At 52.8% G+C, this 22,385-nt stretch overlaps 9 protein-coding genes across 9 annotated transcripts; 3 read left to right on the forward strand and 6 right to left on the reverse strand.

Annotated features, from left to right (window-relative positions):
* Positions 1-197: 197 nt before the first annotated feature.
* On the reverse strand, positions 198-974 carry Nor1-3 (Norsolorinic acid ketoreductase nor1; the record flags this gene model as incomplete). The annotated part of the gene is made up of 1 exon (XM_032031341.2): positions 198-974. The coding sequence occupies one exon, from the start codon at positions 972-974 to the stop codon at positions 198-200; it is 777 nt and encodes a 258-aa protein (XP_031889108.2).
* Positions 975-2,346: 1,372 nt separating this feature from the next.
* cccA-1 (Vacuolar iron transporter cccA) lies at positions 2,347-3,150 on the reverse strand (the record flags this gene model as incomplete). The annotated part of the gene is made up of 1 exon (XM_032031342.1): positions 2,347-3,150. The coding sequence occupies one exon, from the start codon at positions 3,148-3,150 to the stop codon at positions 2,347-2,349; it is 804 nt and encodes a 267-aa protein (XP_031889107.1).
* A 1,076-nt stretch (positions 3,151-4,226) lies between these two features.
* phoA-2 (Acid phosphatase) lies at positions 4,227-5,549 on the reverse strand (the record flags this gene model as incomplete). The annotated part of the gene is made up of 2 exons (XM_032031343.1): positions 4,227-5,245; positions 5,300-5,549. 2 exons carry the CDS (start codon positions 5,547-5,549, stop codon positions 4,227-4,229), a joined length of 1,269 nt encoding a protein of 422 aa, XP_031889112.1.
* A 1,691-nt stretch (positions 5,550-7,240) lies between these two features.
* Positions 7,241-7,932, reverse strand: CGGC5_v006577 (uncharacterized protein; the record flags this gene model as incomplete). The annotated part of the gene is made up of 2 exons (XM_032031344.1): positions 7,241-7,274; positions 7,337-7,932. The coding sequence occupies 2 exons, from the start codon at positions 7,930-7,932 to the stop codon at positions 7,241-7,243; spliced, it is 630 nt and encodes a 209-aa protein (XP_031889111.1).
* An 881-nt stretch (positions 7,933-8,813) lies between these two features.
* Laccase-5 (Laccase) lies at positions 8,814-10,910 on the forward strand (the record flags this gene model as incomplete). Its single annotated transcript, XM_032031346.1, has 1 exon — positions 8,814-10,910. One exon carries the CDS (start codon positions 8,814-8,816, stop codon positions 10,908-10,910), a length of 2,097 nt encoding a protein of 698 aa, XP_031889323.1.
* Positions 10,911-13,578: 2,668 nt separating this feature from the next.
* PG1-0 (Endopolygalacturonase 1) lies at positions 13,579-14,751 on the forward strand (the record flags this gene model as incomplete). Its single annotated transcript, XM_032031347.1, has 2 exons — positions 13,579-13,788; positions 13,870-14,751. The coding sequence occupies 2 exons, from the start codon at positions 13,579-13,581 to the stop codon at positions 14,749-14,751; spliced, it is 1,092 nt and encodes a 363-aa protein (XP_031889324.1).
* A 1,041-nt stretch (positions 14,752-15,792) lies between these two features.
* On the reverse strand, positions 15,793-16,881 carry Cel61a-3 (Polysaccharide monooxygenase Cel61a; the record flags this gene model as incomplete). Its single annotated transcript, XM_032031348.1, has 7 exons — positions 15,793-15,836; positions 15,890-16,139; positions 16,210-16,270; positions 16,325-16,578; positions 16,638-16,667; positions 16,721-16,729; positions 16,786-16,881. The coding sequence occupies 7 exons, from the start codon at positions 16,879-16,881 to the stop codon at positions 15,793-15,795; spliced, it is 744 nt and encodes a 247-aa protein (XP_031889325.1).
* Positions 16,882-18,551: 1,670 nt separating this feature from the next.
* Positions 18,552-19,370, forward strand: CGGC5_v006581 (Oxidoreductase BOA17; the record flags this gene model as incomplete). Its single annotated transcript, XM_032031349.1, has 1 exon — positions 18,552-19,370. One exon carries the CDS (start codon positions 18,552-18,554, stop codon positions 19,368-19,370), a length of 819 nt encoding a protein of 272 aa, XP_031889326.1.
* Positions 19,371-19,387: 17 nt separating this feature from the next.
* Positions 19,388-21,371, reverse strand: ordA-1 (O-methylsterigmatocystin oxidoreductase; the record flags this gene model as incomplete). Its single annotated transcript, XM_032031350.1, has 7 exons — positions 19,388-19,784; positions 19,842-20,113; positions 20,178-20,416; positions 20,464-20,615; positions 20,688-20,879; positions 20,961-21,093; positions 21,164-21,371. The coding sequence occupies 7 exons, from the start codon at positions 21,369-21,371 to the stop codon at positions 19,388-19,390; spliced, it is 1,593 nt and encodes a 530-aa protein (XP_031889319.1).
* Between the last annotated feature and the right edge of the window lie 1,014 nt (positions 21,372-22,385).

Raw genomic sequence — 22,385 nt, forward strand, 5'->3', positions numbered from 1 at the left:
AATTCTGCTTGAGTAATAGCGAAGCGGTAATGAATAACAGGCTCGATGCTTGGTCTACACACGAGTATTCACCGAGCGTATTCACCTGAACGTACAGAAACCCTATCTCGTATATCTACATCTTGCCCACTTCACAACCATATGCTACACCAACCAAAGACCTTCTCCGTCATTCACTCAGGTACCCACAGCACCCTCTACCACGGCAAATCAGTCCCATCATAATTCTTAAACTTCCCACTAACCTCCTTCGTCGCCCCATCAATCACCTTCACCATCCCGCCCACGCTCGTCTCGACCGTAATCGCCCCCAAACTCTTCGCATCCGCCACCCCATTCTTCTCCGCCAGCGCCGCCGACATATCCGTCTCCACCAGGCCGGGGTGGAAGACGAACGCCGTCACCCACTCCTCCTCCACGCTCAGCCGCTTCACCAGCCAGTTCAGCGTCGCCTTGCTCGCGCCGTACGGGCTCAGCCCCACGCCGGGCGGGAACAGCTTCGCCAGGCTCTCCTGCAGGCCCACGCTGCCGATCGCCGAGGAAACGGCCACGAAGACAGGGTTGGCGCTCTTGCGCAGCAATGGAGCGGTGGCGGCGAAGAGGAGGAGGGGCGCGATGGCGTTCACGCGGAAGTGGTCCAGCGCGGGTGCGGAGGCGGTCTCGCGCACGGGGCCGGAGGTGTGGGAGATGCCGGCGTTGGCGATGACGGTGTCGATGGCAGTGATGGCGTGGTCTTTCTGGAGGGTGGCGATGGCGGCGGCGGGGTCGGTGTCCACGGAGGAGTCAATCTTGACGAGGATGAGGGTGGAGGAGGCGCCCTTTGGGAGGGAGGCGAGGGCTTTGGAGGAGGACGCGGAGGGGTCGCGGACGCCGGCGATGACGGTGGTGGAGGGGCGGACGAGGAGGGCGGTGACGAAGCCCTTGCCGATGCCGCGGTTGGCGCCGGTGATGAGGTAGGTTTGGTTGGCGGACATGGTGGGTGGTGGGTATTGTTTATTTGTTGGTGGGATGCTTCGAGAGTGTGAGGCTGGTGTTGAGATGAACTTTGATGTGTTGATGGAAGTGTCTTTCGTCTGAAATGATGTCAAGTTGAGAATCTTATATACGTCTTGAAGTTGGTATGAATGCCTTGGTATTTGTAAATGAAGGCACCATCATGGAAGCTTCCACACGTACACGAGACGTCTTCCGCTACACAGAACGACATGGCGCACTTCTCTCGGCGCCGAAGATGGTAGTGGAGACGATTGATAATCTGGCGTAATGCCATCATTACTGTTTCGGAGCTGGTCTAGGCGGAGTTTGAAGCAAGATACGGGCAGCTGAGAAGGAGGGACAGTGATCATTAATCAACCACAACGCGGCTGGGATCGAAAGCCTGACGTGCAAGAGCTGAACTCCGCGTATTCGCTGCTGTTATCATTTCCAAGTGACTTGGCCTTCAGTTGAATTGCACGATGCTACCTGATATGAGGATTTCGGGCTTGTGGTAGTTCCGGAAATCTGGTCATCGATGTTTACCAGGTATGACGGTCACGCAAATCCCGGACTGATGAACGTGGGAAGGACTAATGATTCTTGTCTTCAATAGTGACAACCGAGAGACGGAAAGACGGATTGGTCCCATAATTGCCGATGTAGCTGGAAAGAGCTGACATATTCATATCATCAAGTGTAAAATGTCTATTGGTATGAGGAAACCCGCATATAGTGATCCATAAACATGCGGAGTTTTGGGTCGTGGTATAGACTGTAGTCCATAAGCTCTGCGCTAATCACCCCTGCTCTTGACAGAGCCTGTGGTTGCAAGTCACTTCAAACGTTGTGCTCAAACTTGCAACCTTCGACCGAACCAACCACCCACCATCTATGCACTCGAGAGTCAACATGAACTTCACTACTCATTGACGCTCTTCTCCTGAGCACTACTGCATCCTTTCTCTTTTTTTTCGATTGATTTGTAAGATATCATGTCTTCTCGCGTTGGACCCGCTCAATGATGCCAGACAGTTTACTGATCACTCGTGACCCGAGGCGGGAACCTGTGTTCACTAATCGCCAAGACCAGACCTAATCCACACCTAGCGCGATTCCAACGCTCAACCTGCATTCTGAAATAGCTTAAGTAATTCTTCAACGGGTGAGATGTGGAAAAACAAACGGCCTTCAAGGTGGATGTACGGATGTTCTCATTACTCATCAATCGATACTGAGTCGAGACGGCGACAACATCTAATCACGATGCGTGCGCGAGATTTTGTCTACTCATAATAGTGAGTAATCACACGACGCCGCAGGTTGTGAGAGAAGGCATGGTTTCATTTTTTAGGTATCGTATTTGGCCGCTCAACTCGCTCGCTCATTCACTAACATCACGCATAAAACAGCCGCCCCAGCCGCGCATGAGCCGAAGAAGGCCATCTGCACGCCCTCCCATAGACACCGCCTCCACGACCCGTCTCTCGTCCCCAAAGCCCAGCTCTTGCCCGCGCCAAAGGCCAACAACGCGACGAGGCAGATGACGATGCTCCACCTCAGACCCTGTCCGACGTTCGGCGCGATGAAGTAGGGCAGCAGAGGCATGAGGCCGCCGCACAGGTAGCCCAGCGAGATGGACATGCCCGAGAACACGGGCGATACCAGCGAAGAATTTTGTTCGATGGCGGGTGTGTCGCTGGCGAGAGGTGATTGCGAACTTCGTATCCTCTTGGATGCCCATCTTGAGCCTTCTGGTTGCGAGTTGATCGCCTCAAGCACTGTCGCGACGGTGGCGTCTGGTAGGTTGAGAGGTTGGAGATATCTCCGCACATCCTCCTCAGCCTCCTCTACCCTCCTCGGGCCGCCCTTCTCCTCATTTCCGTCGACGTCGACGTCTTCCTCACTACGGCGTTCCACGAGCAGCATGCCCTGCTCTTCCTCCGAGAAAGAACCCGACTGTCGCGTTTCGCGCGAGGCGTCGCGGGCGGCCAGGTAGCCGCCGATGCCCATGCTGATGCATCCCCCGCACAGCTCCGCGAGCCCGGCGTAGATGACCGTCTCGCTACGGCCGAGGGAGCTGAGGCCAGCCGTCAGGGCGAAGGGGACGGTGAGGCCGTCTGAGAAGCCGAGGGTGAAGTCTGAGAGGAAGCGGGCGAGGTTTTGGGACGCCATTTTGTGGGTTGCGAGGTTTGAGAAATCAGGAAGATGATGGATGAGGAGTTTACTTGTTCATGGACCATGGGACATGATTGTCGTGCTGTTCTGACGAAGACGATGGATGGTGGATGAGCACGAGCGGAGGTTCAGGTGGAAGTCGTCAAAATGTCCAGAATGCCAAGGAGCTGTCAAAGGAAGCGGGAGACGGGTCTCGACTCGGCGTGATTTGGAAAGAGGGACTGAAGCTTGGCGATCGGATGGAGACGCCGAAGACACAGGTCCGCCGCCTTCACCGTTCTGGACCAGGCATTTGCCTACCCCTCGCCACTAAACGACTACCAACGCCGTAGGTATCTCTTTCACCCTAAATTTAGCCCTCCTAGTGGCTCCTCGGTGAGCGATCGGGGAGGAAACGGCAGACCCGACCGACATCAGCAATCCGGATATGTGATGCCGCGAGGCGAAGCAAAAGTTTCTTTGCGGTGGATCGACAGAAAATCGCTAGTTTCTCTACAACAATTGTTTCTGCGGAGAAGAAACAAACTCATGGATTCATGGGAAAGCAGAAGGGCCAAGCTTTCGCCCAGCAGCGATGCCAAGAACCGCCCACGTGGGTGGGCTTCGGGGGAAAATGTCCCCTGTCACTCGTCCAATCAAGCATTTCTGATTTCCCACCTTCCTGACAGGGTAATCTGGCGACCGGGATGATGCATGAATGGGGGGCAGGGAGGGGAAGATCACCTCAGCTCTCCACTTGGATTGATCCCCTGTTCTCTTCGCCGGGCATGAAGTGCCTTCCCTCGTGGGGCAGGTCGACGACATCACACGACATTTTGGTTTGCAACCCTCGGAGGAAACGACTCGTGCGAGCGGCTGGTTGGCTGGCTGTTTGATTTTGGGAGGCCGGGATGGGGCCGATCACTGGGGTCACTTGCTGCGAGCTTGCATGTTTGCCCGTCACGGTTCGCATGTCAACTGAGGGGGGCAAATGAGGGGGACGCGGTGGTGTTGGCGACCAGAAAGTCTACTGTCTATGCATTATTGACGACTACGATATTTACAATGACCGAAGCCAAAAAGACATTATGCTATTAGGCCGCGTATCCGGCGGGAGGGTTGAGGCCATCGGGCACGTGGATGGTGTCCTCGTAGTACGTCGGCGCGCAGCTCTTCTCCCACGTCTTCTTCACGATGTCGAGGATCTTGCGCCCGGCAGCATTCTTGTCAAGGGCCAGGTTGGGCTTGGGGTAGCGCTTCGGCGCCTTGGTGTTGAAGAAGCCGGCGTAGGACTGGTTGTAGAAGCGGTCGGGCGTCGCGGACGCGTCGCTCCACTGGCGGATGACGCTCTTGGTCTTGTCGGCGACGACCTGGAACACGTTGGCGCCGACGTCCCAGCGGCCGAGCGTGGGCAGGTCCCAGTTGGCCTGCACGGTCGCGAGCTCCGAGTAGTGGTTGTAGAAGTTGGCGTCCTTGGAGCCGACCTTGTCCGCGGGCACCGCGTCGCCGAGCAGGATGCCCATGATGCGGTTCTGGTGCGTGTACGTCTCGTTCTCGTCGAAGGTGATCAGCACGAGGGTGTTGCTCATGAAGTTCTTGTCGTTGAGCAGCGGCTCGAGGAAGTTGCGCGTCCACTTGCCGGCGACGGTGACGGAGGTGTCGTGGCCGTCGGAGGTCATGTTGGGCGTGATGAACATCCACTGCGGCAGCTTGTTGTCCTTGAGGTCGCGGTGGAACATGGAGGCGGCAGTGTTGGTCATGGAGATGTTCTTGATCTGCGACAGGCGCTGCTCGGAGCGGGTGACGCTGTCGAAGAAGATGGGCGGGTTGTGCTTGCGGACGTAGTCGTTGGCGCCGTTCTGGCGGTTCACCCAGGCCATGCCCTCGAAGCCGGAGAAGGGCATGTCCTCCTGGTACGACGCCCAGGAGATGCCCTTGGTGTCGAGCAGGTCGAAGACCGTCGAGACGTTGCGGTCGGCGCGGTTGAAGTCGTCGTTTTGCATGCCGAGGTAGTCGCCGCACACGGAGGCGAAGTAGTTGGGCTCCGAGGGGTGCGTGACGGCGAAGTTGTTCTCCAGGAGGATGCCCTTGGAGGCGAGCCACGCCAGGTTGGCTGTGAGATGTTAAAATTTGGGACTTTGTGTGTCCGAGAATGGCAGAAACTCACGATCACCAGCGGCCTTCTCATAGTCGGTGTTCTCGTTCCAGATCACGACGAAGCGATCGAAGGCTTTTCCCTTGACCTTGCTGGTCGGGCTGCTCGTCTTGGCTGTCGCGGCCGCGGCGTAGACCGCAGCAGTGCCGGTCGCGGTGTAGGCCGTCTCCCAACCGACAGTGCTGGATGCGGCCTTTGCCTTGACAGCGGCGGCAGAGGCACCAGCCGCGAAGAGCACGGCCGAAACGGGAGTGCAACGCATCTTTGGGATCGATCGCGCAGGATGTCAGGATTGGAGGAGATGGAAGCCTTCAAACGAGCGAGAGGCTTGAGAGCAGCGCGTGGCGGGCGAGCGACATGTCGAAGATCGAGAAAGAATCACGGGCTGCGACGCTAGATATTAAATCAATGTTGGTCGGACGGCGGACACTGCCGCTCTCGGGAATCCGGCAGGTGTTCCTCCCAACAATGAGCCACCGTCTTTGAAGAGTGACATGCTGCCATCCAGGTCCAGGCGCAGGGGGCCAAGTCCTTCAGCTGCCGTTCGGGGGTAGCGTCGCTCGGAGTTGGCGGGGCGGGGCGCGAGCGGGGGGGAAACGACTGTGCAGTAAGGTAGATGAGGTACCTGTGCAGCATGTACAGAAGGATTTGACATGCGGAATTGTCTTGTTTCTCATTCGCTCGCTGGATGCGCAGTCTCCGCGTTCTTTGTGTTGAGGCTGGGCCAATTGATGTCGACGCCCACCCACGTGGTGTTTAAGACGCATTTCGCTTTGGTGGCTTTTAGCGGGTTAATTAGCCGCGTATCCGGCAGACGCGCACTGTGTCGGACACGGCAAGCCACCAGCTTGACACTGGATTTCGTAATTCAACAATCATGATTTGGCCGTTAAGAAATAAAAATAGAATGAGTCTAGTGGGATCTTGAAAGAAGTGCGCGAAGAGCGACACCAATAGAGGCAGCGCCGGCAATGTATAGAAAATCGCCTTTCTTTATTGCATCCAATTAGTCCCTTTTATTGTATGTCCAATGGACCAAAATAACTTCATGGCTAAGTCATACGGCAGTCAACAAGATGTGCCCGCGGGCGGCCGGCTATGGGAATTTAGGTATGGCGAAAAATTTAGAAAGGAGAAATGATAACTTCAAAGGTTTTCACATTCGGAAAGGGTAAATAAAGCTGAAGACCACGGAAGGAATGAAGATATCTACAGATAGTGACAGTAGTAGAGACGACGCCACGATAAAAATTGCAAAGGAAAATAGAAATCAGTTTGAGTTTTTCTATCGAGGCGGACGCTGCCAGCTAACTGAGCCGTCGCCTAGGTTAAGAAATGATTTCTTTCGTTGTTGCCCCCGACACTAATATCAATATCCCCATTATTGATATCGTTATTGTGATCATTGTCATCACTCTTATTGTCGCCACCGTTATTCTCATCCTTATCAATATTATTGTCGTCGTCGTCTTCGGTCTTCGTACTCGTTACTACCATTGTCCTATTATCACTATCTCCACGAGTAGCAAGTCAAGAACGTAAAATATACACTTGGGGTGGAACAGTAAGAGCAGAGGGTCTTGTATCCAATAGACAAGACAACGACGTTCTAGCTAGTACCAATGAATGTCATGCTAGTAAGCAGAGCTGGAATTCGTACTCTGTTTCAACCATTTGTCCTCCCGAGAAGCTCATACCGGCGGGGCCAGCACAGCATATTTTTCATACCACTCCTCCACGCAGGCAGTACCGTTTTCACAATAGGGCTGAACCAGCACGCTGAGTTCCCCCATGACCCGAAACATCCAGTAGCCCAGAACAAAAACATACATTCTCCAGAAAAAGGAATACTCCCATCTTATTCGCATCCTCCACGATGTTGATGAAGGTGTCCCTTCCTCTACCTGGCTCAAAACCCTTCCCGCACATACCGAATGTGCTCCTTCCCCATACTTAATCGCGGGGATAGGCAATGTCGGAAACTCTTCTGCCAAATACTGCTCCATGACTGTCAAATAGGTGTGTGCAAAGATTCGAAGTTCGTCGTACTCTTCTGGTGATATGGAACCAAGCTGGTAAGAGTCCGACGAGACTCGACTGCTGATGAGACGTATGGCTCGGCGAGCGTAGAACTCTGGGTCCGGGATAAAGAGATGATGCTCATTGGCGACGCAGCACAAGTACTCGAAGCCCCACCGAATAGGGGGGTACTTTTCCGCAGGCAGAGTGTAGGCCGGAAAACGCTTCTTGACAATCCATCCAGCAAGAGCCAACGAAGGGCGGACTGTAAATAACCATAATCCTATAAGAAGAGTCCAGGTGCCGAGTGAGAATGCTTCCAATTTGAAGTAGCCGGTAGGAAAATAGAAGAAAATGACGTGGAAGCGAATGAGACGGGGCTGCTCATATCCGCCATTCATGAGTGCGTGAGTAAAGTCGATGGGCAGGAGCAGAAAGAACGTGACGATGGCGCCCATTGAGCTGTAGACCAGGGCGTAGACAACCCATTCTGCAAAAATGCTGCGGCCGAAGTAGAAAAGTTTTACGATACTTCTAACAACGATCGACTTCGATGGGGCGTTCGAGGGAGGTTCTTCAAGAGCAGACTTCTCTTTGTCGCTCAACGGAAGTTGGGAAGAAACCATCGTAAGGGGTTGTTGGTAGCAGTGCGCAAATCTGAGTGCCTGTGACAAGCTTCTGGCTGGGAAGACAAAATTGTCTCTCAAGATCTTTCCCGCAGGGTCGTACACACAGTCATTCAATCATTGAAACTTTCACAGACACCTTGACGGCATGTTCGTGGCGTCGGCCCGAGCGGGGCCGCGGAGGTGGACCGACTCGCCGGCCGGAGTGTCTTGGATTCGGAGCCAGGAAAAGCGCACCGAAAACGTTCTCTTATCGCGTCGAGATTGTAAGCAAAAAATATGCGAATGACATCTATGTTTGATATACACAGTGTGGTTGCGGTACTTCCAAGTCCAGCACTTCAAACTAGGTCAATTGCTTTGATCTTGACTATGAAGGCTATTGAAATTGTTTATCTTCTAATTCTTCATGTTATTACTACCGTACCTAACGTCCTCAATGTCAAATTTTCAAAAATGCATTACGGTCTGTTAAGAATACAGTCCAAGTTCGTCAGTCTTCCTTTGCATTCATGTTACGAGCGTCGCTACCCCAGCATATGTAATTAAAGGGTCATGCCACCACGTAACTCTGTATTTACCCCAACTAAGCGTTTGCGGAATCGCTGCCCCTCTTTGTCTGTCAGTGTCCAATAATAGGCGCATTCATCAAGGTCCAGCAGGGTCGAGCCATCAGTCACTTCTGTTTTGGGCACGTGTTGGCGCTAAGATGCCGCTTCACCCGCACAGGGTAACATGCATGCGATTCGCCTCTCCAGCTGCCATCTGCTGCTACCTTCCTCTGGAGGCAAGTCAGCATGTGGCGTCCTTCGGCTACTTCTAACGTCTTCCCTACAACCCCATTTTGACGACGCCCACGACAATGGGATGTGATGCACGCCATGGACGTTGAGCGACAGAGTGGGCAAGACAGGCCGTCGAGTCCAAGCTCCTTGTCTTCGGAGAGCGACGATGGCTATCGCCGAGATGTCTCGCCTTCAAGCTCAAGCAGAGAAGATGGCACGGAAAAGTCGCCTTTCCTCACTCACGACGAGAGCGATAACGAGATAGGGAATCGCAGACGATATCGACAAGGCTCATCATGGAAAACCACGGTATCCGCTGCAGCAAGTCTTTTCGGCGTCTTTGTCTTCTTTCTGGTTTTCTTCGTCTTCGACCGACTTTTGCCGGGCGCTCCCCGTCTTAATGCAGCGACACCAAAACACACCATCGATGAACAGATTCCTCCAATCCCACGTCTTAGAGACTCATCAGAGTATGCTCTCAGCTCATCATGGGACTATGCATCAGCAAAGAGCGTCAGAGAATATCACTGGACTATTCGAGACGCAATCTTCAACCCGGATGGCATCTTCCGACCAATGATTCTGATCAACAATCAATTCCCTGGGCCGCTTGTCGAATGCAACGACGGAGACACCATAATCGTTCATGTCCATAATGAGGCAGCCAACGCCACTGCCATCCACTTCCACGGCATGTTCCAAAATGGCACAAACTCCATGGATGGCACTGTCGGCGTCACACAATGCCCAATCGCCCCCAACGCAACTTTCACCTACCAGTTTACCGTCGACGGACAGTCGGGGACCTATTGGTATCATGCGCACCACAGCGCCCAGTCGTCGGATGGAGTGGTTGGTCCGATGGTCGTGCACTCTCGGAATGAGAAGAAGGAAGCAGACGCGTACGCGAGTGACCGCGTGGTCATGATCCAGGATCATTACCACAATACCTCGGCCGAGCTGCTCATGGACTATCTCCAACCGGACCAAGAGAACGATGAGCCTGTGCCTTCCAGCGGTCTCATCAACGGGCAGAACTACCGTAACTGCGCTGACTTTGACGGTTGGCATTGCAAGAACAGAGTTTCTCAGCTGGAATCCTTGGCCTCGTTCGACCTGACTCCAGGTCAAAAGCACCGCCTCCGTTTCATCAACACTGGCGCATTTGCAGAGTTCCAAGTTGAGATTGACGAGCACCCATTCCACGTTACCGAGGTCGACGGCACCCAAGTTGAATCGGCATCATTTCATCGTTTGAACATCCTCCCTGCACAGCGCTACAGCGTTGTCATCAACACCAACGTGACAACTGCAGACTCTTTCTGGCTGCGTGCTAGAATGGTCACACACTGCTTCGCCAAGGAGAATCAGTGGCTCGATCCTGAGGTCAGAGGCATCATTAGCTACAGCAAGACGTCGAAAGATGCCGCCATTGCCCAAGAGCCACAAACAAAAGGTTGGGGTGAAGCGCATGATGTCGATTGCCGCGACATGGATACCAGCACCCTCCAACCTGTCGAAGCCATAGCAGCACCAGCGACGACGGCGTCCATGTACCTCCGTGCCAACTTCGAAATCGGCGCCTGGCGTTTGTCTCGTGGCTTCTTCAACAAATCGACGTGGCATGGGAACGTCACATCGCCAACGCTGTACCGCATCATGGAGACGGCGCAGGCAGAGAATGAAACTGCCCTGCCTAAGATGACGGGAGTGAACGAAGTCGCTTTCGATCTGGAGAAGGAGTTCGTGTACCAGACAACCGGGATCGAGACTGTGGACATAGTCATCAGCAATTTCGACGACGGCGCTCACCCGTTCCACCTTCACGGGCACAAGTTCTTCGTGCTGAAGCAATCACCCACGGGATATCCCCCCGAGAATATCACCGAGCTGGAGGAAGAGCTGACCGCCTCTGGAGTTCTGGCAAACCCGTTGAGAAGAGACACAGTCACCGTCCAGGGATACGGATGGGCTGTCATTAGAGTCGTCCTGGATAACCCAGGCATGTGGGCATTTCACTGCCATAATGCATGGCATGCTGAGTCGGGCATGATGATGGTGATTGCGGCTAGAGTAGAAACGGCGAGGGACTGGAAAGTGAGCGAGGAGGAAAAGGGGTTGTGCGGTATACCTGGCGTCGAGAAAGGAGTGCGGCCCGACGACGAGATCTGGTATGGGAACTTTGGCGACTGAGCGAGTATACGGATAGTACGGAAAGAAATAGAATACCCATTGATTCCGCGAATCAGGTTTGTCGATAGTGGCACTCTGAAGTTGTAAAGGGGGGGAAGAACCCTGCAAGGAGTCTCCTCGTCTGTCGGGTTCATTCCGAAGCCATGCCCTTCCGCGCGCGGGACGCGGCGGTCAACGTCTGTGGGCAGCTCGACGACCAAGAGACCCCTGCCCGATGATTTCTCGTTCTCGTTTGCTGATGTTGAGATCGCCAAGTTGCTGCCCACCTGAACCACAATTCAAGCCTTTTTGCAGTGGACAACTGACGACGACCTGCGGCTCTTTTTTCGGTTCTCCGCATCATCAAGTCCCCAACAAAGCGGCATTTCACCCTTTCTTTGCCAACACCAACTACGCCGCGAATGTGAGAAATGACCGAAGCCGGCTGCGCTTTCTTTACTTCTTCTAGACTAATGCCAACGGCTTTCTTTTCTCCGGACATGAGCGGTGACCGAGGAATAGGCCAGGCAGTTGATTGCGCAAGTTAGAACGTGCATGACCTCTAGCAAAGCTAGTCTGCATAGAGATCTTGAACAGGGGGTCCTCTACGGAACCGCGATGCTAAGAGATTGAGAAACGGGGCCGGTCTAGCTGGATCGGACACAAGTCGCCAGCTACCCATGGGGCACGTGTGGCATCGTGGTCCCATTTCAATTTTGCTCCGCAAGCAGTCCAGAGGTCTAGACCCCTTAATTCTTCTTCGGCCGCTTCTTCGATTTCCGATGCTATTTTCGAAGTGCCGTAATCTCCAGGTTTCTGCGAGTTTGTTGCAGAACGGGCAGAATTTCTCGAGTATCAAAAGAGAGAAAAAGAAAAGGAGTCTGTCGGCGACCCGATTTTTATGGTGGATTCCCTCGCATTAAAGGAAGAGACGACGCGTGCGTCGCATTAACTCGGGAATAGTGGTTTTCAAGTTTGATCCCGTCGGGGAGCCCCATTTATTCGCACTTTGCCCATCTTTTGTTCTTTGTCTGTTGGTGGCATCCAGCAGCCGTGTGCCGTTTTCCATATTAATGTACGGATACCGATTCCATGTTGATGGGACACGTACCGGTGAAGTCATTGCCACGGAGACAGTCCCATGAGTGGACGGACGTTTTTCGCCGTGCCACCCCGTCTAGTTGGAAAAGGGCAAAGCCGAAGAATCGTACCATTACAGCACAATCGAGTTACGATCTGTAAAGATTTTGTGTAACATGCGAAGTCACGAACAGTGAGGGACGGAGAAACATGGGATGATACGACGTTGAAATTGGATAAACAGAATTTGACTGGTGCGAAATAGGGTCGGTACTGAGTTGATGACCATGCTGTTTCAGCCGCGTGAACACGAGGTGCAGAAACTCTAATTTGGCAGTCAGGACCTCGAGAGGAGAAAATCTGCTGTGTCAGACAGAGTTGACCAGAAGGGTGCGTGTGTCGGGAAGCGGGAATGCGTGATGTCAAGTTTATGGCAGATCGGCAGTCTTAGCACGCAAGCCGATGAACTCTAACACGTCGCGGGGTTAGAGAGAGAGTGCATCTCACGAGGGCAACGACTCAGAAACGCTGCAGGCCGGTTGGACATGTTTCCCTTGACAATCATTGGCGGGAAACACTTTCGCCATGGGTGGTCCGTCTGAATCGAAAGTGCCTGCCTTGCTCTCCCGAAAGTCAATTCTATTGCCAACCAGAATCGTCAGCTGCTGCTACGCTCCCCACTCTCATAAGTCCCTGAGCTATACGTGTTCGGGGGCCTTGACCACCCAGCTAACCGGCGGCAACTAATATCAGGTGAACTCTGATCAATTTAAAGCTCAAATTGTCTGACCATAAACTTCCACCAACCATGGGGCCTGCTGCGGATGGGAAAGGCATCCCTGGGTAATATGATGGCCGTTACGCGTCTGGGTGGCCAACGTGACCCCTATCCTGAATGTGCCTGTTTTCTTGTTGCGGTTCAGCGCTTCTAGATGCGGTGCCTGGTTGAGGCTGGAAAGGCGGCACGGAACTCGGCAACTCGAGGTAAGGATTAGATAGGCCAGAACCACTAGTTTCGATCGGGACAAGTCCCGGAGGGGCATGCTCAACAGGCCTTAGCCTACGGCAAAGCACCACTGCTCGTTTATGTCAATCGCGGAGATGGGCACCGCCTGGCAGATGCTGGTGAAGAAGTAGTGTGATTCCATGAATTTCAGGAGCTGGTGTGGGGGGTGGCAGCGACCACATGCAAGGGCCATCCCCGGCTCGTTGGGTGCTCTGGAATGGGCCATCCACCCAGCTCCGAGCTCCATCGTCCATCTAACTGACTCGACCAGTGTTTCCCTGCTCGCGGGCAGACAATTTGTCGCGGTAAACATGAGCCGACCGATGACAGGCCTTGGCATCCCATCCTCTCCAGCCTTGCCAAGAAGACCAAGAGATCCAGAGACTTGGATATAAACCGCCTGGCCGTCCTCCCCCAGAGTGCCAAGAGATTTCCAAGACATCAAACCCGCAGATCTCTTAACATTCTTACCATTCTCGAGTCTTGGCTCATCCTTCTTTCATTAACCTGATCCATTCTTTGCTTACTACTTGCCTATTCTGATACTGTGTATCAAGTCACTCTCTTAACAAACAACCACCAAAAACAACCAACTCTGCCAAAATGGTTTCCTCGCTTCTCGTTCTTGGCGCCCTGGCGTCCGCCGCCATCGCCTCCCCTGTTCCCGAGGTTCAGGCCCGCGCCAGCTGCACCTTCACCGATGCTGCCTCCGCCATCAAGGGCAAGGCCAGCTGCACCAGCATCGTCCTGAACGGCATTGCCGTCCCCGCCGGTACCACCCTCGACATGACCGGCCTCAAGTCCGGCACCACCGTAAGTTTTACAATACGCCCGAAACAGACCGGCCGCAACGGAGCCGCTTCCCGGGACTTTTACTGACCAACTCCGAAACAGGTCACCTTCCAGGGCAAGACCACCTTCGGCTACAAGGAGTGGGAGGGACCCCTCATCTCCTTCTCCGGCAGCAACATCCAGATCAACGGTGCCTCCGGACACTCCATTGACTGCCAGGGCTCCCGCTGGTGGGACAGCAAGGGCAGCAACGGCGGCAAGACCAAGCCCAAGTTCTTCTACGCCCACAGCCTCAAGAGCTCCAACATCAAGGGCCTGAACGTCCTGAACACCCCCGTCCAGGCTTTCTCCATCAACAGCGCCACCAACCTGGGCGTCTACGACATCACCCTCGACAACTCCGCCGGTGACTCTGCTGGAGGCCACAACACCGATGCTTTCGATGTCGGCTCCTCCACCGGTGTCTACATCTCTGGCGCCAACGTCAAGAACCAGGACGACTGCCTGGCTATCAACTCCGGTACCAACATCACCTTCACCGGCGGTACCTGCTCTGGTGGCCACGGTCTCTCTATCGGCTCCGTTGGTGGCCGTTCCGACAACACCGTCAAGACCGTCACCATCTCCAACTCCAAGATTGTCAACTCCGACAACGGTGTCCGTATTAAGACGGTCTCCGGCGCCACCGGCTCCGTCTCTGGCGTCACTTACTCCGGCATTACCCTCTCCAACATCGCCAAGTACGGTATCGTCATTGAGCAGGACTACGAGAACGGTTCCCCCACCGGCACCCCCACCTCCGGCGTCCCCATCACCGACCTCACCCTCAGCAACGTCAAGGGCTCCGTCGCCTCCTCCGGCACTGACGTCTACATCCTCTGCGCTTCTTGCAGCAGCTGGAAGTGGTCTGGCATCTCTGTCACCGGCGGCAAGTCCTCCACCAAGTGCAAGGGCATCCCCAGCGGCAGCGGCGCTGCTTGCTAAATGCCTTCTCCTCCTCCTCCGCCACACAAGAGTCGGGTCTCGTTGATGCGGGATGCTCTGGCTGCGGGAAGGGTCGGCGACTTTCGGGGCTAGCCTCCGGCAGTCGCTGCGGTATTCAGCCGGAACTTTTCTTGTAATTATTTGGGGCTTTGGTTCCGAGCATCTGGGTTCGGTCAAGCTGCGCAAATTGTTCGTGTACATAATTCTTCTTTCTTCTGCCCATTGAGATGTCTTCGGGGCAGTACATAGTCAATCCAAATTTCCCTTTGGATGCAATCTCGGTCGTTCTCCTGCTTGATTCATTAGTGACTTGTTTCGCTAAGAGACCCAGTGCATCCACATGGCTAAGACGTGCCAGAGATAAACGACGCCCAAGCTTCACTGCAGCGACAAGGTATTTGCAGCGATATCCCTGACCTCAAACAGGGGCCCTGGCACACAATTTCCCGAGGCGGAACCGGCACACAATCACGGAAAAGTGTTATTGACCAAGGACCGCAAAAAATACCAGAAACGGCAAAAGAGAAACTCCTCGACGGGGAATTGAACCCCGGTCCCCGGCGAATCGTTGAATGACAAGCCGATATCCTCACCACTAGACTATCGAGGATTGAGATCATGTGATCGTTGATGAGCATCCTCAGAGTGAGTGTTAAGAAGCGTGAGGGCTCAACGCACAAGCGCTCAGAGACTACAAAGCTGCTTGCTGCACAGTAACTGTCACCCACAACCATCATAAGACTTGCCGAAATAATCTGTCGCTCTTGAAATATCATGCTATTGAATTTGAGGTTGACCACATCTCATGTTTTCTTGGCATTGCATTTGGTCTTCTCCACCACATGTGAATGGCGCAGAAAAGGCTCATGACACATTGACCTCTGACATGCACGAGACACTGAGCCCAATCAAGGTGGAATCAATCCAACGAGTTGTTGTGAGTATATACTAAGCAGAATTGACTATTTACAAGAAGGTAAAAATTCCACACCCAAGCATCAGAACGGCAGCTTCATCGTCGATCAGTGGTGGTCAGTTTGTCTAGCAAGTGAACACAGCAGGACCAGGAATGGTGTAAGTCTGGGCTGCAAAGGAGTTAGATGGTTGAAAAACATGACACAGGATCTAGTTGACGTACCCTTGTAGGCGTCGTAGGTGATGCCAGGGTCAGTGGCCTTGTATGCACCCGGGAAGGCAACCAGCGAGGTAGGAGTCTTGGTTCCTGAGCCAGTAACCTGCAGTTGGTGGCATCCCGGGTAAAACTGGGCGCCGGGGTAAGAGTAAGCCGCGTGCAGGGCGATGATCTCGTGGCGAACAAGGTAGTATCCGGGCTTCAGGCAGGACGGGATGGTGTATTGATAGCCCGAGTTGGCGACCATGAGAGGAGTCTGTGTAACATCATCATCAGCCAAGTGATTCAACATCGTCTGGAGTATTTCTTAAAAAGGTTCAACCCACGTCAGCCCATGTGTTGGATGTTCCATCGCGACCACCCTCCTTGACCTTGAACCACACAGCGCTGGCGGCATCTCGTTAGCATTACGTCTCTTGTTGCAACTGATGATCCTCTTACGAAGTGCCCGGGAGCCAGCTAGTGCAGCCAGTATCAGGGCATCGTGCCATATAGGTGATGACTGGGCCGACATGAGAGTCAGGCCACAGCGTCCATTTCAGGGTGACGGATGAGCCGGCGGCGGCAGTGGCGTGAAGAGGCGCGGGCTTAGAGCCACTGACTCCCCCAGCAGTGTATCCGTTGCATTGGATGTCGATCGAAGTCACGTCCTCAACAGGTCCGTTGCCTGGGATCGCGCGGGAAATTCTCTGAGGCTACACAGGTTCAGTCAGCTGCTGTCACTCGACCTTGACATGCACAGTCTGAGACTTACAGGAGTGGAGTAGTAAGGGTCAGAGTACGGCTGAAGTTGTGTGAGCTACGTTATCAACAAGTCTGAATAGAAGTTCTGTCTACCTGATAGAACTATGTGACTGTCAGTACACGTACGTGATGGAGAATGAAGTTGGAGGCAAGCAAACCTGATAGTATGTTCCTCCGATGGTCGCGTTGTCGACGTATCCGTGGCCGGCCACCAGAGCCGCACCAAGACCGAGAATGCAGGCAGTGATCTTCATCTTCCTGGAGACTTTCCCAAAATGCGACAATGCTGCGAGGATACTGTTGATCAGACCACTGATGATCGCGGCTTGTGTGGGAGGCGTCTGGAGTACCAACGGCGGCTGAGCAAGTTAACAGAAAGAACCTGCTCAGACTCGGAGAACCAGATGATATTTATCACTAACACATATTCCTTTTCTTTCCAGAGGATCCATTGTTACAATTATCATCACACTCAACACCCTCAACTCCAGACGCCGAGATGGCAAACTACTTGCTTGGCACGGCTACGTTGCTCCCTTACCGCCTACGGTATCCCATCACGGGAACCACAGTTTAAGCGTAAAAGGAAACATCGGAACCAGAAATGCGAATGCCACGGCTGCGATACTATCGAGGGCGGCTTATCCCGGTTTTCATTGGCAATTGCCCCTCGTTGAAACACAAGTCTAGCAGGGATTCCACCAATGAAAGGGACATGCTGGGTTCCATCATGACTGTGACTGGATACGCCACAAGAAATTTAGATTAAAAGGATGCCAACGAGAATAAGAAAAATGCCACGCCAGAGCGGAGCGTGGCATGATTTGGAGGCCTTCCAGTGGGATGCCGCGTGCCGTGGTTCTGGACTCGCGAGATTGTGGGGGATCTGCAGTGTCACCATGCCTGCCGCAGTGAAGCAAGTGCCAGAAGTACCGAACGCGGGGTGCTTTAGGCTGGCATGAGCCATCTTGAAGGACTGGGAAGGACGGAGAAGAGGTCAATTATGCATCAAAAATGTAGACTGATAAGTCAGGAGCGCCTCGCTATTTCAGGAATTGGAAATGGCCGATCAAAGTCAAGTGCACGATATAAGACATATGCCCAGACTTGAAAAATAGGTTTCGGGTCTCTTGGATGGGCAGAATGCATCGAACGATACCCCTGCTGAGTTGAAAGGCTCAGAGCGCTGCCATTTAACATGTCATGCCGCAGGACCTGCCTCCGTCTTACAGCACATTCGTGGAATTCTGCAATAATTCGTATTGCAAGGGGTTGCCAATTTTCAGCTATTAACTTCCCACCCTGGAGGAAACCTAATGGGTTGGCTTAAGAGCTAGCAGCACTTGAGATTGCCGCCAATCCTCTCACCGCATACTTATTATGATTAAGTCATGTCTTGATTATTCGCAGAAGACATCAAGGTCCGTGTTGGTGGTGGTTTTGCTCGCGCACGGTATGCTTGGACAGCGCTGACTACAGCCTTTGCCACTCTGGAGTAATTACGGCCGGAACCGTAAAGTTCAATGGCAGATAGGCACTCGTATGGCCGACTTTATCTACTGAGCCTGGCCAGATACCAGTACATCTGCGGCTAGAGGAGATAACATAGTGTAAGCTTGTGGTAAGTCCGAGAACAGACCAATGGCATTTTGAACTGCCTGGCGTCGCTGAGTTTAGGTCATGCATGCCGGACAAAGACGGACTTAACGAGACGTCGATTACCAAGACACTTGCACAAAACCTAGTAGGCTTCTTAAAACTCCAACAGAAATAGATCAACGACTTTGTATCGGAGTTAACGGAAACAGCTCTTCTACATATATAGTCACGGAAGCTGACAACGTAAGAGAAGAATTATGCCAAGGCCACAGCACACTTAAACTTCTCTCTGCATAGTAAACCTCTCTTTAAAAAGATCCTCAACATGAAGGTCTGGTTCGTTACTGGAGCTTCTCGTGGTTTGGGTCGTTCTCTTGTCGAGGCCATACTCGAAAACGGCGACTCAGTTGTCGCAACGGCAAGAGATCCGCAACAACTCAGTCATCTCGAGGAAACGTACGAAAAGGCGCGGGTTTTGCTAGCAGCCTTGGATGTCACAAATTCGCGCAATGCTCTCGAGGTTGTACAGCAAGCTTACGACAAATTTGGCCGAATCGACGTTGTTGTCAATAATGCCGGTTACGCGGACTGCGCTTCTATCGAAGACATGACCCTAGAATCATTCCGAGCGCAGATAGAGACGAACTTCTTTGGAGTTGTCAATGTCACCAAAGCTGTGCTACCACTCCTACGGGAGCAAGGTTTCGGCCACATCCTCCAAGTATCTTCAGTTGGGGGGAGACTTGGATCACCTGGGCTTGGGGCTTATCAGAGCGCCAAATGGGCTGTTGGAGGATTCTCGACGGTCTTGTCGAACGAGGTTGCACCACTCGGTATCAAAGTCACAGTTCTCGAGCCAGGTGGAATCAAGACAGATTGGGCGGGCTCATCGATGGGCCATGGGCATATCAGCGAGGCCTATGAGAAGACGGTGGGATTCATGAAAGAAGCAAGGGAACGAGCTTTTGACGACTGGTCTGAACCGTCAACCATTGCCAGGGCTATCATGCACATCGCTGAAGTTGAACAGCCGCCGTTACGTGTGCTACTGGGGCCGGACACGATTCAACATGCCGCAGCAGCCGCTGAGGCGCTGACGGCTTCAGATAAGAAGTGGGAACATGTTACAAAGCTGTCATTCTGAGCGTATTTCCTAGATAGCTAAAGCTCCATGCTTTCCAAGATCTTTCCATCACTTTCCTCCCATGGGTATGTTTGCTCCAGCGAACGGATCAGCTTCTCGTGATGCGCAGACCTAGGCTTAATAGATGTATCAAAGGGCTCCGGATGGCTCACAATTCCCGGCGTCATTTTGACCGTAGGATCAACTTCCTTTCCATCAACGACAGGTTTTTTGATGTCAAAGACCGCAAGAGATTGAGCAACATTGATGAATAGTGCATTATCAGCAAGGATGCGTCCGGGGCAAACCCGCCGACCGAAGCCGAAGACAATTTTGTGAGGATCAAGTGCGGATTCCTGATCTTGGCCAGAAAGAAAGCGTTCGGGTCTAAACTCGTCTGGTTGGTCCCACACCTCCGGATCATGAGTGAAGTGCCTGCATTCAAGTTAGTTTCACCCAATAAATCACATCATAGCATGCCGGTGCACCTACCAAATGTTCGGCAGAAGCAGTGCATCCTTCGGAATGAAATATCCCTCAACTACATCGTCATCAGAACTTGCATGGGGTAGACCCATAGGAGCAATGGGTTGCCAGCGAAGGAGTTCCTTCACAAGAGCGTCTGTGTAGGGCAGATTCCGTCGGTCAGAAGCAAGGGGAAGACGATCTGTGCCGATGACTCTGTCAATCTCTTCCTGTGCTTTTTGTTGAGGTCCAGGGAAGAGAGTCATGGCCAGGAAGAAGCAATCAATCGAAGAGACGGTCTACTATCTGTTAGTACAACGATCGGACTCGTGTTTATTAAGGAGGTAAGATGATGCATCGTACCGTGTCGGCTCCCCCGGTGTACAAGGACGCTGCTGACCACTTCGTGACGAAATCTTCCTCAGGCGTTAGGCCACCGTCTCTGATAAGATGTGAGACGAAAGACGATGTATCCTTTCCTTGAGCCATTTGATGCTTGACAAAGGCGTAAGGCTTCTCTGCTACGCCTCTCAGCGTGGAATGCCACTCCTTCGCAGTTTGCTTGAATTTGGCCCCCGGAAACCATTCGGGAATATGACGTACTTCTATGAATTAGACTTTGATCTTCAAGAGCTTTCATGAAACTTACAGAGAGGGAAGATGTCTACCAGGAAGGCTCCAGGAACAGCAGCTTGGGCGAACTGGTCCATGGCTTCTCCGGCCAAATCAATGAGATAGTCGTCCTTGAATGGTTCCGGGTTATACCCGTACGCAACTCTTAGAATAACCGAGCCAGCCTCCCTGCCAACATTGAAGATATGTTAGGGACCTGTTTCAACATTGACCCCCCTGGCTCATTCAGATGAAGCTTACCGTCTGATGTGATCTCTGAGTTTTTCGGGGTGGTCAAGAACATGTAGCAAGAAATGACCGACTTCTGCTTCCTGGAGCGCATCGTATTGTGCTGCTGCCGTCTTCGAGCCGATGATGCGACTAATGTTCTTGCGGTAGTTGCGAAACCTGTCATTATGGTCCTGCATCGCGAGCGTATTCTCCCAGCCAATCCTATGCGTTGTGTGAGCAACAGTAAGAAAGTACAGATGTTACAGCCTGTAACCAAGTCACTGAAGGGAATTGAAAACCAACATTTCGCCGGCAAAGATCTGCCTTGGTCTTGAAGAATACATCACGGATCGTTTCTCCAGCAGTTCGAGGGCTAGCTGCAGGTCGTTGATAATAACCAAGGTCTGGCCCAGTACTGTGACTGAGCTGAGAGGACCTTACGTTGGCATTTGAGTCAACGATTTCGGTCTAATTGGCGTGATCTGACGCAAGAAAGGAGAACCAACCATAGCGATCTTTGTGCTTAATCCAGTGATGAGCTTCGAAATCTCCAGGCTTCGGCAAGTCGTTGACATTTCCCACTACCGGGAGGCCTTTGGGACCGGGCGGCAAAGGAGGCCGGCCTGCATTTTTGGATGCACCCAAAAGTTTGTTGATCACGTACACTGCTATCAAGGCCGCGCCGAGGCCAAGTTGAAGAAATAAAGTGCCCATCGCTACGAATGACGACGAGAAGAGGAAACCCGATCGAAAATTCGATATCGATTCCGTTCGCTGTGCCATTCTCTCTTAAATACCGGTGCTGGAGGAGCCCCCTGGTCGCCGAACCCCTGCCACAGGATCCCTCACTGTGGTCCCTGGCCTACAAATCCGACTGAACAAATCGCAATGGTCTATTTGTAATTCGTCCACTGATCACCAATCGTGTAACCATCGTGCAATGCATTCAGCGTAGTATCACGACTTAGACTAGCAAGACTAGTTTTCTCTGAACAGGAGGATGCGGTTTAGCCCTAGCACTAACAAGGGTCCGACGCTGCTGCGTACTCTGAAGACTTGCATGCCCCATCTTCGTCAGGCAACTTTGATCGAAACGGCACCCAATCAATCGACCCGATTTCTTATCCAACCTTGGAAAGGTAAGCTGACTGCAGGGCTTCTTCGCTAGTACGTGGATGATGCTCCATTCGAACCCGAGGTTGCACGAGGGAACACGAGCGAGCCGAAGTTGATCTGACAGCTGTAGGAGTTGATTGACAGTGCAACTCTGACCTGCTTGCGGGAGTTTAGATCCATAAGCGTCGCTATAACTACATCACAAATGGGCAATTCGGCCGGCACTCGATCATCTTTATGTTGGCGCTATTGTGCGGCTTAGCTGTTCGAAGTGGCCTGGTTACCTCTCTCGCCCTGGACCTCTATAGTGATACATCTTCCCTATAGCTAATTAAAAACGTTCTATGTAAGGGTCTAGGACAAGGTCGATGCCATTGGTCTAGCCTACTACTACGAGTACAATAAATCTTCTTGAAGAACAGGAAACAGAACCGTATCCTCCCTATTTCCTGGGCATTCTTATAACCTTGCCATTGACCTTGTCGATATTCCTAGAACCTTCTAGCAAATGCGCCATTGGATTTGGTGGGTCCAATGAGTCGTGGCTGAGGGTCTTGCCGAAGGCCGAACACCGGTCCATAGACCGTGACATTCTATTATCATTATAGAATA

This window comes from Colletotrichum fructicola (assembly GCF_000319635.2).
Source record: "Colletotrichum fructicola Nara gc5 chromosome Unknown KSG_Nara_v1_contig03, whole genome shotgun sequence".
In the NCBI taxonomy this organism is placed as follows: Eukaryota; Fungi; Ascomycota; class Sordariomycetes; order Glomerellales; family Glomerellaceae; genus Colletotrichum; species Colletotrichum fructicola.